Genomic DNA, 15,781 nt, shown 5'->3' with positions numbered 1-15,781 from the left:
AGGCATATATATGTATATTGTCTTTGATATACATTGTAGAATTATGTTAGAATTTTCAGTTCTTCCAGTATTTTTGTTCTATGTCTTAAATTCCATCCTCTGAAACATATGACTGCTTTAAGATAAGTTTCTTCCATCCTTCTAGATTCTCAGAATACACCTGGGTGCCAACAAGATCCTGACCACTTTTCACCAGCCATTGTGTGTGCTGGGTGCTGTCCTCTAGCTATTCTTTTTTAAAGAACTCCTCAGCTGCTCAGCCTGATCTGCCATAGGGTTATAATCCAGCAATATTTGGGGCAGAGGGACAAAATTCAGTTTCAGAGGTTTAGCCCCACTGCCAGGTGGGAGATGGAGGACTAGAGAAACAGGTGGATGCAAGGAAAGCTGCTAAGCACTCTCCCTCCAAGCAAAAAGCACCAACACCTCTTTGAAGCTACTCTCCCCACCCAACCCTGCAGTGCCATGCAGCATCCACCACTCCTCAGGCAGAGGCCCACAGTGCATGGCTGATGCATGAGGAACGTGATCACCACATAACTGCTCAGAAGAGGCTGAGGAGGGCGAATGTCAGGGCAGCCACCTAACACTGCAGCCATGTCCTGAGACAGACTATGGGCTTCTTCTCACCAATGCATCGCATGGAGACAGAAGGCAGGTGAACACTAGGGAGGTGGTCACAGCAGGCAGCACTCACTGTGTTTGCTGTTAGGGTATTGTCCTTCTTCAGGACAACACTCTTGTCGACAGCTTGGACAGAGCACAGGGATCCCAGAGCAGCCTTGAAGTCCAGACTGACTTTTCACCCTGGGACTTTCTCCTTGTGTGAGAAGTCCAGTGCCACCTGCAAAAGAAAAGACAGGGTCAGGGGCATACTTTTGGAGGGTGTGATCCTGTCACTCTTAGGTGTCTGGCCAGCAGAGGGAAGGACAGTGAATAAGGGAAGAGGGCTGAGATGCTGAAACAGATCATTCTGGAAACCCATTGGGAAGGTTACAGGGGCTGCTCTGCGTATAGCCCAGCTAGAATTCCCCTTCCACCACACAGCCTCCACCCTCTGATCCAGAACTACCACAGGGAGCTAAGCAGGTAGGCTTCTCTTCTGTGTTAGGGACAACATGAGGGGCAGTGTGCTCCCAAGTCAGTCACGGGGAATGGGAAGAGAATCCAGTCAGCGTTGGGGAGGGCAGGACCAGGAATTTAGGAATGAAGTTTACTTGTTCTGTTTCCCAGCCAAAAGTAATGGGCATCTGGTTTGGTATGTATCCAGTTTACACCACTTAGCTGAAGGTAAAACATGACCAGGAACCACAGCAGTCCAGAGCACATCAATGATGCTATCACACTCCTTGTGTTTCTACTCACCTTGTGTCTAAAACATTTTTCTACTTGAAACTCTTCCATGTCAGCCACTAGCTCTCCATCCAAGAAGACTGCATACAGTAGAAGCTTGATGTCAGACAGGAATTAATTTCCAATAGTCAGAGTCAACGAGAAGAAGCCCTGCAGATCTGCACAAGATAGCAGCAAGGAAGAGAGGGAAAGCATTCAATTGAATCAACTCATTGGGGTATGACACAAAATAAGAACAAAAAGAGGGAATTTAATAATTTCTACCTGCAGATCAGAATATTCCACACAGATACTGTCACAGATAAACAATAAAACCAGGATACTGGCCACTTCTTTCGTTCAATGTTGGCAAAAATATTCTTCTTCCCTACTGCACCTTAAATAAACAGGCAAGCTACACATTCCAAAGGTACAAGCTAGCAGCAGAGTCGTAAGATTGGATAGGAGATGAATTAGACAAGGCAAGAGGACAGTCACCTGGAAGGACACTGAACTGATATGAGTGGAGATTTTGTTTGTCTAATGAGGTGGACCACCACTAAGAATTCAGTTGAATAGCTCCCACCTGTGGATAACACCTGCAGAGGTTGCCACTGGATAGCAGTAGCACTTTTCTTGAGTGTGTTATGAGGCACTTCATGCATTTCTACTCACTCTCATGCTGGAGAATTGGCACCCGCTTCTCTCCACTGAAAAGAATCTTACCTTTTGCTATAGCCTGAAGAACAAAGAGAGGAGCCATTTAAAAGGTATGAATTCTGACCGCATGAGGAGAGTGGGGAAAAAAACAAGAGAAGAGAGAAAGACATCAGATATTTTTTCACAGAAGCTCCTCTGGCAGGCCATGACTTGAAGAGCTCTGCAGAAGAGGTGGTGATAACATAGCTTGGAAGGGACTTGAGAGGTATTGGTTAGGCAATAAGAAGACATGGCCACTTATGAAGGCAGAGGTTCATCTGAAGGTAAGAGTGTAAGAGTGGCTGCTCTTAAGCCCTAGTGAACTCTGATCTTCACTATACCAAGATACAGTACTTTTTAACCATATGAATGAGCCTAGTTCAGTAACCACGATACTCATAACCTCTCAGCTAGGCTGTAGTCACACTCTTGCTTTGGACTTACTGATTACATACCTCTGGAGTCCATCAAGGCCCTGTGCAATTTCAAGCCTTTTCCTGTAAAGATACAGGCCAGGGAAGGTCAGCTGCCCCAGAGATTGCCTTCTGAGTTCACAGACAGATTGCCCCAGACACACATGGAGGTCTAGGGTATACCTGCTGGGCAGAAACCAGGTTAGCCCTCCACTGCCACCCATGTGAACGTAATAGAAAGTAGGGTGAATGGCAGGCAATCACCCAAGCTTAAGTCAAGGTACTCCTAACAAAGCAAAGCAGCTGGGGGCCAGGAGCAGGTCCAGGAACTGGAAAACAGCAGTAGGTTTGGGCAGAACAGAACTCACATACTGACTTATACTGGCCTGGGAGCAACTTACCCTTTCCCATGAGTAACTCTGTGCTACGTGAAAAGGGTAAAATACCAGCAAGCGTAGTCTTGCCCTGAGATTCAGTTGTCTTCTGCGCTCACCAAGTAGTAGAAATTGATGTGGTCTGCTTCAGAGCTGAGTTTATTCTGGTCAAGGATATAATCCACTTGCACTTCTTGCTCTTGATCACAAGGCATCACATCATTCCTGGCCTTGATCTCAAGGAAGCTGTTACTCTCAGAGTAGAAAGGTTTCAGCCAGTGGAAGCTGTCCTCAACTCCTGTGTAGCTTTCAGAAGAATCCTGCTCATTGTCTTTCCCAAGGTTGTAGGTAGCCTTCAGAGCACAAAAACACGAGGTGGCAATCAGTATCAAGTGACACAAGGGAGCTTTTACACCTGCTGAAAACAGAAAAGTTATTACCTGAGCTGACAGCAGACCATGCATCTATATGCTTAAAACATTATTTTGTTTAAATGTTATTTTAAAGTCTCTTATGAGACTTTCTCTTACAAAGTTTTACTAAAAATCTAAGTCTAGTAGATCTGCCTAAAGTCTCAATTTTCCTCCTTTATGTTTCCATGGGTGTGCACCCCACTCCAGCACAGCACTCCTATTTTCAATTTGTTTTTCTGGTCAAATGCCCTGAAGCACAAGAGGCACTAAACCAACTTTTGTGTGGTGAAGCTCTACTTCTCTGAAGATAATTTAGGACTCTGTGGACAATAGCTGTGGGCCTAGGAACAAGAGCTAGAGCCTGTCCCCAGGCTCCCTGAGGACAGAAATCTACCTCCCAGGTTACAGAACCTCTGATCACCAAATCCTGCCCAATCAAAATTGGGGAACCTTACCCTGGATAGACTGGAGTCTCAGGGAAAAACATCTGGAACAATAGTCCTAGTCTCTGAGAAACAGGTGGCAATAAGGAGATTGTACTCTTTGGGCATGAATCCCACATAAGCTGCAGGTATGCAGGTAGTGGGAAGATGAGTGGAGTGCCAGGCTGGTAACAGTGAGCTCTAACTGTAGGATCAGAAGCTGTGAGGAGAAGGAGCCAAGTGCTTCAAGGTCTGATATTGAAAGGGAGGTCAAGAGCAGCTGTCTGTCAAGCTGAGCCTGGACAAGCTGTGTGTTGCTGCAGGGTGAGGGCAGCCACTAGAAGTGAAGTTCAACAGAGACAGGTGTCAACTGCCAGTTCTGCTGAGCCACTTCCAACACATGTCCCAGAGTGGATAAAGGGGAGATTTCCTCCAAGGAAGTGTTCAGATTAACAAATGTTTTTAGTGAAGTCAAAGGAATGTGAGGGAGGATACAAAAGATCATGCTTGAGCTCAGGACAGCACAGCACCTTTGATGACCATCTGGCTGAACTGTTGCCAATTTCTCGTTTCCCTGAGGAGATGGCACTGGAGAGATGCTTCTACAGATGAAGTGAAATGAGATTGGCATCCAGAAGGCTGTGCTCCAAAACCTCATATTTCTTCTACTTTCCATCCATTTTCTCGGTCTACCTTCACTTTATCCTCCTTCTTCTGTGGCTGATGCTCACCTTCAGAGAAACCAGTGTGCTGTTCCAGCTGGTGGTATCCAGTGAGAAGTGGACTTCCCCATTCTCATCTGTGAGGAATGACAGGTGTATCTCCTCATCATTGACATCAACTGTTAGGTAGACAGTTTCATTACTGAGGGGAGACTCACTACTGTGGCAGAACATCTGCGGAGAAGGGGAAGAAGTTAATACCCTGTTGTGTCACACTCTGAGGCACTACCAGTGCTTAACATTAATAATTTCTATCATTAGGCTTCCTCAGCCCTTCCAGCTTTCAGATAGGTTGGAAAGATCCAAATAAAAGTGAAACAAACACACAAAGCCAGTGATGTGAAGCTGTTAAGGTCTAGAAATAATGGTAGTGCAGTCAAATAAGACACCTATATTGGGAGAAAAAAGGTGCTTTCCTCAGATCCTGGGCTTTTTCTTGGACAATGCTGAAGGATCCTTGTCAATCAGAAACAGCCTTGTATCTAGCAACTTAACTTTTCTGTTCCTTGCTCTCTGTCATGCTGGGGTTAGTACTAGCCCAGATGAAAGTCTTTCTAGCCCCAGTGGGACAGCAGTCCTAGCATCACCAAGGGGACTTGAGTCAGAAATGACTGTGAACAGATATACAAGGCTTTAGTGATTTCTGCCAAGTCGCCATGAGCATTTGTCTGAAGGGAATGTTATTTCCATGCCGATGCAACCCCTAGCCCATATTGCCTTAAATTGTACAGACTAGTTTCAGGAGCTGTTCCTGGGGAAGCCTCCAGTCATTGCAGCTGGCCTCAAAATTCCTGTCCAGGGAACATACTAGGTTAGGATGGGCAGAAGAAATAGCTTCTACAGGATGCTTAGCTCACAGTTGTTGTTTACCAGCAGAGCTGCACTTACTTTCCTAGAGATTGTTGCTTTCGCCTACAGAAGTTTAGATCTACAATGTATTCTCAGCAGAGAAGGAATCTGTGAGCATTACCTTCCCTGTGTATGGTAGTCCACGTTTGTAGAATGGATGGAGGTTGAAAAACTCTATAGACTTTGTTCTCATTACAATAGGAATTACAACCACTTCCTTAGCCTCTACTCCTGGGTAGAGAGTTGACAAATCTGTTAAACCCCAGCATTGCTCTTCGGAAAGCAGAAGACAAGAAGGTGCTCCAATGCTAACTGCATATATAACTTCTAAATTTAGGAGAGAAAATACATTCTTCTAGAGTATGATTCCCTCAGCCTTTCTGGGCCGTTTGCTTCTTGACATGATGCATCGTACCCTATTAGTACTTACTTATCTTTATTTAAGATAAACTAGATGACTGTTTAATTATGGACAGCTACACTGTAGATGCCTAAAAGTGGCCCGAGGGACCTCACCCACAGTGTGACGGTTTGAACAATGGACGCCTCCAGTTGCCAGAGCTAGGTGCAAATTAATACTGATACTGAAAACCTGCCTTCTTATAGTCAATATTGTGTCAGACTAAAATGGAAAAGGATTCCTCACAGCAGGAGTGTGCATAAAGCAGCCCTGCCTCAGGTTTAGGAAAAGAGAGGAAAAGAGACTACAGGTAGGGACTACCTGTCAGGATTGTGCACTGTGATTAGCAAGGACTGCAAGGGCTTGTTGCAAACTTCACCATAGCTAGCCAAGGCTTTGCAACTGGCTGAGGAACAACCTGATGTTCAGGCAATCACAAAAAATGTATACATGTGTTAGTGGAGATGAAGGGCGGAGAGGATTAGGAAATCCGGTAATAATAGATGGAAGAGGTATTATACTAGAATAGAGTCCATCATCATGCCAGAAGACTTGGGAACCATCAAGTTACTTTTTTCAAAAGGAATTCAACTGCTGCAGAATGGCCAAAACCAAAGAAGTTGCCTGCGATGAAGAGAATGCTTCACATATTCTCCAGTATCTGTTCATTTCCACCATTTTTCCTATGACAACTATGTAGCTGTCAGTGTCCTCTAATTTCAGAGTCTTTGTCTTCACTGTGAAAGTAGTGCAGCCGTTCTTTATTTTATGGAGAAACAGAGATATGAACAGAGAGAAAGAGCATGATGTGGAGGAAGATGAACTGTTCCGTAGCTGCTGGGCAAACCTAAAGAAGTATTTCCAAATACTTGTGGAATAGATGGAAGTTCAAAAACCTGTAATTGCAGAAACCTATTATGGATACCTTAGCCAGAGAAGAAAATTAACACACTTGGATTAAACAGTCACCAAAAAAGTGGCAGAAAAGCAAATCACATAAGGGTTAATTATGTCACAAACTCAAGAGACTGGATTAAGCTCAGATCCTGCAGCTGATGGAGTGTGAATGTCTTTACCTGAGCTAAAGGTAATCTCCTCCCTGAAACTATATGGCCCTGATAAATAAAGCCCAAGAGTGTGACTTTCCAGTCATGACCATCTCTGTGATGTGGCCGTGTTTAACCTGGGCAGCCAGCCAGTTACAAATTCAAGAGCGTTCTCAAGCATTAAGGTAGAGACTGGATACAGCCAGTCTGCCAGAGAGACAAGGTGAACAAAGTATTTGTAGTTGTGCCTGTTAAGTTCACTATAGAACCTTGCAGGGCTTTTTACATACCATGTGAGAGGCAGCTGGCATTCAGGTAGTGTTTTGCACAGCTACGTTTGTACAGAATTCCAGCTGGAGATATTTTGCTACTGTCTGCACTTTAAAAGATGCAGAGATCCAGCTGGATTTTTGTATTTTGCTTTGTTGCTGGCTGGTCTGACGTTTAGAAATATTTTCTTCTGACTTTCGGGCTGAAAGAACGGCATCTGAAAACCGGGGGGAAAACAAGTGTGGAGCTTAACCACAAATGTATAATGAACACAAACATGCAGAGAGTGTAACCAGCATTGGACATAATCTCAGATGGGACCCTAGCAAGCCTAAGATGATCCATTAAATGTATGGATACAGCAAGAAATAGGGCATTAAGGCACAGACCATCTGATGCTCTGATAGCTGTTTATTGGTGGGAGTGTTCACAGGACTGAATAGATTAGTTGTCTGATTGCATACAATGTGATGCAAACCCTTGGGAAAGACCCCAGGCATCATTACTTACACAGAGCTTACAACTTCTTCTGAAACGCTGAGTCACATATAGTCAGCTAGAGCAGGAATTCAAGCAACAGAGTCACACTAAGAGGAATCAATGGTCTGATCAGGTCCAGCAAGTGGGAAGACACCAGACTAAACAGGTTAGTATGCATCAGAGCTGCATCAAGGCATATTAAAGGAACAGATATACATTTCCAGCAGGTTATACTTCCCACTCTCCTATTTGTTCACCTATCGAACATGTTTTCTTTCTCACATTAGTAGAAGTTGATAAATTGTATTACAAGAAGTGGGTTAGTGTGACAAAAGTAATATCTGTTTTCCCTTGAACGGGCTTTCCGTAGGTATACCTGTGTCAAAGGGGAGAAACATTCGCCTAAAGACTGGCTGCCTCAGTAGACATATTGATCCAGGCTACCCTCCACCCTGATTGGGGGGAAGCGGAGCCTAGGAGAGCTTTGTACTTTGGTTTGCTCAGGAACTTCAGCTCATTCCTTAAGATCAGTTTGCGTCCCTCTCCACCTATTATACCCAGAATCTTCAGTGTCCTTCAGCCTCACAGTAAATGGCTAGGTGCAAGAAGGAGCCCATTCCAGGGAGTGATCTGTCTCCCTGAGCCACGGGGTAATGCAAGAGCATCATACTGGAAGGCCAATTCTCAGCCATAGACAATCTGGAGGTGATTGTGGAGTCAGAGGCCAGAGATCACAGCGGTGTCGTGTACTTACTTGCCACAGTCAGCTGAAATTCCTCATCCACTGTAGTGATAAATGGAGGGTGCTCAATATTTATTTCAATTTTTTTCAGCACTGCATGAAAGAGAGGAAGGTGAGGATGGAGAGGGAAGAAAGCAACTGAGTATGAACACTGACTGTAAGTTCTGTTGTAGCTGCAGTCCAGGTGGGGGTGAAGACAGTAATGTCCCCAGTTATTCATTACCATGCTGCAATAGGGGTTACTCCCTTCAGCCACACCACCATCTATCTGCTGCTACATTTGCACATGGGGCTGCTTTCCACTCCAGCTCAGTCAAGCAGAAATGTTTTAAATGGCACAGGGTTTGTCCTTATGTATCTGAATGGGACTAAGACATGGTGCTGCTTCCTATTGTATTAATAGCAGCTGATTGGAGTGGATAGTAAACCTGGCTTAGAAGAGGATAACAATAAGCAGCAGAAAGTGCTCATTACAGGGCTCAGACACAGCTAGAAGAAGATGTCAGACCACAGCCTCTCCTTTGTACCCTATGCAGCTGTAGAACCACCAGCCCAGTCTGAGGTGTGTGCACAGACCAATCCATCCCTGTGCCCAGCCTGCTGTTATCCCAGGGCAAAATGCCTGATGAAAATGGCCTCATCTTCCTGTTCTCTTTTCCCGCTGCCCACACTGCTTTTCCTTCACCTCTGTTTTTCAAGTCTCACCATATTCAGCAACACTGAAGTTTTTTTTAGCCATGTCTTGTTGCACTGAGATGGTATACTCCCCAAGGGGTGCTTCAGAGGCCAGGGGCAAGGATAGATCCACAATGCCATTTCTTGACTGTACATTCAGCCACTCAGCAATACAGTTATATTCAGGATTCTATTTGGGAAAGGACATGCAGAGCCACCAAGTCACACTGGGAGCATGGGTACCCAGCAGGTCCAGCTGTACCCGGGCACAAGAAGGCACTACAAGGGCTTACACTTGCCCTGGTAGAGAGGTTGCCAGACCACCAGGTGAGATTCCTTCTCTTCCCTCCAAGGGTACTTTTACTGTACTTTTGAATTGCAAAGGCTGCCAAGAACAGTCAAGCTACTGGGAAGTGGTAACACCATAACACTGTGGGAAGGAGAAGCAGCTGTGCTGCATCTACTGAGCTCATAGTCTTGTGCCTTGTGCTCTGTGCAGACAAGGTGTTGGGAAAAGATTAATTACTGCCGTGTCTCTAGCTCAGCTATGTGCATCACAGACATGCTGGCTTGAATGAAGACCCCAGGCTGACAAGGTAGAAAAGACACCAGCTGAACCATTACCATGACCTTATGAGGTTGCATTTGTGGCTCAACTCTGTCCAGAAGTGAAAGGGCACAGCAGAAGAGACAGACATCTGACTTCGGTAATTTCTTTGACACTTATCTGTAGCCATATCCGGGAATACTGTAAAAACAAGAGAAACACAAGCTCAGTTTTGTATAGAGCAAGACACCCGCGTGAATCAGTATTAATATCACTGCCTGATGTGGGCCCCAGCCAAAAATTTCTGTGCCATCCAGACCCCACACTAGGTTTCCTTCCTTCTCTATGCTAGCTTACACTGTAGTCTTTTTCCAAGGGACCAGTGGATGAGTGGATTCCCTTTCAAAGATCATTTGTTTGTATGGTTTAACAGACATGAAGGGAGATGTCTCTTTCATGAACCTCTTGATGTGTCTCATGCTAAGGCTCCTACTTCTAGAAAAGCACAAGGTGATACTCACCTCTCTTTTAATAACGTTAAGATCCGCATCAAGGTTCACAATTCGAAATTTCACTGGAGATATAAAGAAAATTATTGTAAAGCATTCTGGCTGCGATGTATCCTTGCACAAATCTGCTTCTCTTTTTTCTGTGCTTCAGTATTCATGCCTCTCTGTTTACCTCAGAGGTATTCAGGTCTTTCCTCAAACAGCCCTCCCCAGCATCTCCCACCCCAGAGGACTCTGTGTGGGAGGTTTATATGCAGCTGCAGGATGTAGAAACCCACTACCTTTACCTGGAAAGATTAAAATGATGTGTTAAATACCGGGGTCAGTCTGATGGCAGCCTGTTCGTATTGTGAAGACACGGGAGTAACTCTGTATTTCTAGAGCTTGGAACTGTCATTGTAGGCTTTACTCAAATATCGACAACAGTCTTTAAAATACAAGAGACTTTCCAGTGTTCTAAAGAGTCCTGACTTTCCTTTTAGGTCTCACTAAAGATACTTCACCAAAACAAGACCAAGGAGCAGAAGGCTGGGCATTTGGTGCAGCACGGCTCAGAGGGGAACATCCTGATGCATACTGTTCCTGGAAACATCTGATAATAGAGATCTGCTTTCTTCCATCTCCAACAAGTTTATCTTGCTGTACTTGGTAAAGTCTTCCCCTCAGATGTGGCTGCTGCCTTGACCCTTCTTTCCGCATTTCCATATATCACCTTCTTGCCTTACCTGTTTCTCCTGATTTGTAAAAGCCTTTGTCTGTCTCTATCAGAATTACATTCTTCTGGGGCTCAACCAGAACTTTCTTGCGACCCTCAAAGAGCACATTGTCCCCGCTGTGGATCAGTACATGCAGAAAACCCACCACATTTGGCTGTCAGGTTAAAAAAACACAAACTGCTTGACATTACCAGTAGCTTGAAGGAGAAACAGAGGCATCTATTCTACCAAAATCTCCAACTTCCCTCTCTTCCCTTCCCCTCCTTTAATATAGGTCTCTCCTTCCCCTAGTCATAGTCTTCTCTGTGCTCTCCAGCTTCCTCATTCTCTTTTCTTTGCCTTTCTCCTTGTCATGTTTGCTATTCTCCACATTTCTTTCTCCCTTTTACTATCTTTCCCACCCTGCACGTCCAACATCTCAGATGCAGGAGAGTCTGAAGCCATCTAGATTGTGTGAGGAGAAGCAGCCAAGAGAGGTATCTTACATGTGACATGGAATAATTTCTTTTCCTGGGAATGAACTCTGGCACCTAGGTTGATAGATACAAGGAAATGGAAAACAAATTTGCCAGAGACTTTGCATCTTATCCCAGATATGAGACATCATCTAATTAAAAAATCCCCAAGCTTCAGAGTCCAAATTCCACTTTAGAATTTTATTTCTAACCTGCTTGAAATTATAGGAAGAAGAAGCAGTCACTGCCTGTCATTCGTAAACTAGGAGGGAACCAACTGACATGTAATTCTCTCACTTCGTGTAAATGTAAGATTTTTATGAAAACAGGAAAACCCATAGGGAAGTCAGATCTGGACCTGACCAAGACAGTAACAGGAGATGAGATACTGATCAGGCAAAACCAGGACATCTCAGTATCAGAAAGACTGAGCTCACCAGGAGAAAGGTTCTTTTCGCTAACAGCAGACTTCCTTGGCTTTCCAGAGCCAGGACTTAATCTCTATTAAGGACTGGCAACAAACAGTTAATAATTGTCTTGTTGATGCAAGAACCAGAAGTGACTAAAGCCCCTCCTTGAGTTCTGCTGAATCTGCAGAACAATCAGGGCATAGACACAGTGACTTTGTACAGTGCTAAGAAAGAAAGGGGCAGTTTGTAGACCCTCAGCACCAGACACATTCCCATGGCACTCCAGGAATGTAACTGAAGTTCCTGTAGTCGTGCCCCAGCCTCAGTGTGTCTAGTTAAGCTAACTAGAGCAGCAAAGTTGCAATGACAGAAATTAAAGCCACCCAAGAAGTATCCAGACTGCCTAGGTGAAATTCAGTTGATTGTGGGTTCAGCACCATCACCACCAATCACAGTTAAATTAAAGCAAAGTCAATGTCTATGCAGGTTGCAACCACACCTTGCAATATAGATGCAGCTTTAGAGTAGAATGGTCCTCTTGGAGCAGGAGGGCCAGGCTTCTGAGGAAGCAAGTATTGAAAGAACGTATTACCAATGCATTGACTTGCACTGTGATATACAAGCATTTTTAGGGAGTAAACACTGATTAAACTGAAAGTCAATGTTTTCCGACAGGTTTTAAGTAGAATGAAATGGACTGATACAAATCAAAAAAACAGGTTTTTATCTACGCAGCAGAGGTTTCCTACTTTGCTAGGCTCCAGGACACTGCCGTATTTTACCTGGCACTGGTAGGGAAATACACTCAACCCGCTTGCAAGCCATGGCAAAGCAAAGGACAGTGTATCCAGAGAAGTGCTGGGCTCCTGTCTGAAGTGAAGGTGAGAGCACCCACTGCCAAATGAGTAGCCACAGCTATGCTTACCTGGAAGGTGATGCACTGAAAAATGCCTGGCTTCTCCACATCCTGTTCCACCAGTGTGTGATTCTGTGTTGTCACCTCCAAGGTGATAGCCATGTGGACAGCCTCAGTCAAGGAGCTGAGATGAATGCAGAGCTTCTCTTCTTGGGAATGCGGAATGACAGCAGGGAATATCACCATATAGTGACTAGAAGAGAGCAGATGTTCAAAAACAATTTAGAGGCTGAGGGGGACAGGCCAGAATCCATCTCTGCTCCTTGCCATTAAGAGGTAGACCAGGGTCAGAAATGTCTGGTGGCCTGCAGTGAAGGAACTATAGTGCAGCTCCCTTTCCATACCAGAAAGAAACAACATGCCCAGTATGGAACTAGGGAGCTCCTGATATTTGTCTGTCACCACGTTGTCACCAGCCAGGACACAGCCTTCCAGTGTATGATACTCCAACTGCAAGTACACAGAGCAAGGCTGTGTGAGGAATGAAGCCAAAGACTCAGTGGCTGAGGCATAAGGCTTCAGTCCTCACACCAGATTTCACCTCCCACCAGCAGAGGATGAGCAGAGGCAAAACATGTGACTTCTGTAGTTTTGCGGTGTGTGCAGTGCCATGCCTGCACAAGCAAACATCAGGGGCTTCACCTGCAGTGGCACGTGACACTCAGCACTCCAGAGGGACTCAGGAGCTGCTTCTGCCCAGCTTTCCTGAGAACAAGGCCCCCACTGTTCAGCTCTGTGATGCTAAACAGTGAAACACCTCAGCACCAGCCTTCAATGACAGTCCATTCCACCAAGCCCCCCAAAATCAAAAGAAGATAATCTCACAGTTCCAGGCTCGCTGCAGCTGCGACTGGGAATAGGGCCAGGGCCAAGAGGACCACTGGTGCTCCCATTGCTTGGGCTGAGACAGACAGCTGACTAGATCCACACTGGAGAAGCCAACTGCCTATACTAATGGGCTGGAGCAATCCTAAATACCCCCCTTCAGATGCTTCTAAGTCCAAAGAGTGAGTGAGTTAGTATATGAAGATAGTATCTCTTCCAGGCTAATGACATTAGCTAATATTTACTTGCTTCCAACAGCAGAGTGAAGGCCACACAGCCCAGTTCTCCACCCATGTCTACATTCAGATGGTATTCCAGACCATGGGGTGCCAGAGCACTGGTGTGGCGATGAGGGATGGGTGACCTCTAACCCAGGCTGAAGGGAACTTAGGAGAAAAACTTATCTCAGCTGCAGCTGATCTGGATGCTGGCTGTAGCATCTGATGAGAGCCAAAGCTGCACACCAACTACTGTTCTGTGCCTGTACAAAGCATCATCAGTACTCTGTGTGATTATTCTCCCTCATTAGTGATCTTCCTTTTATTCAGTATTTAATCAGAGCTTGGAGTAAAAGCTTTTCAATTCACCTCCATTCACTACCTCTGTCTACCCATCCATCCCAGCCACGCCTGATCCTCCTGAGTACAGAACCTTTTCCATGGCCGCTCCTACCACCCACTGCCAACACCCCTTGTAGCTCCACTCTCTTTCCAGATAAAGCAAGACATTTTAAGTCCCAACATATTTTAGCAAATCTCTACTTTACATCCTCCCACGCCAGATGTTTTAGTCTTCTAACAGCTTCCTCCAGCCATAAGGTAGTTCTACACGGATGCCAGCACCCATCTCCTCCAGACTCTCCTCAGGCACTGCGACCTTGTATTTCCATTTCCTGAGTGCCAACAGCGAAGCGAAGCGAAGTGAAGCGAAGTGAAGTGAAGTGAACAGGGCTTGGACATATTTGCCCTCTACTTACAACCTCATTTGACAGTGGATGTCCCCATCCTGCCCTGGCCTCAGCTTTGTTTTTGCAGAGCATAACCAAAGGTACACAATATGGAGTGAATTTGCCATCCAGCCACTCTTTGCTCCCAGCTGAAGCAATCCCCTGGATTTACTTTGGCACAGTCACCGTATGTGTGCTTAGCATCCACCCTCTTTGTACACAGTCCAATACAATAACAGCACACCAGCCTTTAACCTAGCACTGTCATTGCAGATAATCTGCAAGTTTAAAGCACTGTATGTCACTGATCTGGGAGCAGATTTGATTCTCTGAAATCAGCTGGGTTTTAGGTTCAAACCTAAACTAGTGGAACAAAAGGCAGAGTTCTGTCTGATTTCAGAAACACTGCCCACTGCTCTGCATCTCTGAATGGTCATCCAATTAGCTGCCTCTGAGGTTAAATGGGAAAAATAGACAACAAAAAGATAATAACAGACTAAAGTTCTTCCCTTGTTCCAGGGAGGAATGGGGACACTGGTAGAACTGTGTGTGAAACCCTGGGCTGGTCTGGCTGGAGGCTGCAGGGCAGAAGTGACATTTCAGTAAGAAGTAAATAATACATAAAAAGGAAGTTCTACAGAAGAACCATAAAACAAAACCCACTGACATCACAAAGAATTAATTTGTCCCAGGATGTTTCTGATGAAATACTGTATGAAAATTAGGCCTCTGTACCAAATACAGTAACTGAGCGCTCTAGCTGCCACCAACTGTGCTGCATAAGGCAGAGCAAGTCATCTCACTGAGAAATAACAATGAATCTCCTAAAGCCTTGAGGCAAATGCCTTTGGCATAGCAATAAATATTGTCTCCACCCCTTCTACCCACCCACATCCCAACCCCTGCCATGCGCAGCACAATTTCCACCTCCTTGGTTTTGAAACCAAGAGAGAGATGGGCACCCGCTCAGGGTAGGAGCTGCAGAGTCCTTCAGCTCTGCGTGAGGAGGAAAGAATAGGAAGACAGCAGAAACAGGGGCGAAGAGGGGGGCAGAGGAGAGGCTAAGCTTTCCATGGAGGGATTCTACCTGCAATCAGCTATGTGGAGCATCGCTTTCCTGTGGGGCAGCATCCTTCTCCTACCTAGCACAGCTGGAATGCCTGAAATGCTGTAAGAACCTCAACTGCTTCGCATACGCGCTTTGGTCTTCTGTGAATATGGGGGGGGCAATGGTGTGACAGAAACAGGACAGAAGTCCTAACACTTTTCCAGAGAGGCATAATTTCTCATAATTCCAATGATTCACTTGGTTCTCATGCACCCTCCTTGCCCCACTCCGTCTACTACTTGGCTCTCCCATTAGCACCTTTGACAGGCACTAGACCACGTATTTCTGCAATGACAGAGGCAGAGTAATTCTGCCAACTTTGTGCATGTGTTTAATTCTGACCTGCCAGCATCTCACTTCTACTACTGTGCTCCAGAATACATTTCCTTCTGGGCTATGCTTTTCTCCCCAAAGTAATAGGTCACCATTTAAATATTTAGCAGACAAAGCTAGATGTCTCTACAAACAGGGCAAATGTGAGCCCAAAGTATCTAATAGCAGTGCTTTTTGTC

The 15,781-nt window shown here is 45.3% G+C and overlaps 1 protein-coding gene and 1 pseudogene across 4 annotated transcripts in view; one reads left to right on the top strand and one right to left on the bottom strand.

Moving 5' to 3' along the window:
- Nucleotides 1–13,364, bottom strand: part of LOC136107420 (alpha-2-macroglobulin-like protein 1) — a 44,924-nt pseudogene extending 31,560 nt beyond the window's left edge.
- Nucleotides 13,365–15,095: 1,731 nt separating this feature from the next.
- Nucleotides 15,096–15,781, top strand: part of LOC136102990 (alpha-2-macroglobulin-like protein 1) — a 28,177-nt gene continuing 27,491 nt past the window's right edge. For all 4 annotated transcript variants that reach the window (XM_071815234.1, XM_065840676.2, XM_065840666.2 and 1 more), the window contains exon 1: nt 15,096–15,331. Coding sequence is in view for 3 of the 4 variants with exons in the window: in XM_065840676.2 (XP_065696748.2) it covers nt 15,234–15,331 (98 nt within the window). In the remaining variant the exon portion in view is untranslated. The remainder of the gene's footprint in view (nt 15,332–15,781) is intronic.

This window comes from Patagioenas fasciata, chromosome 1 (genome assembly GCF_037038585.1).
Source record: "Patagioenas fasciata isolate bPatFas1 chromosome 1, bPatFas1.hap1, whole genome shotgun sequence".
NCBI lineage: Eukaryota > Metazoa > Chordata > Aves > Columbiformes > Columbidae > Patagioenas > Patagioenas fasciata.
This window is presented reverse-complemented; position numbering and strand designations above follow the sequence as displayed.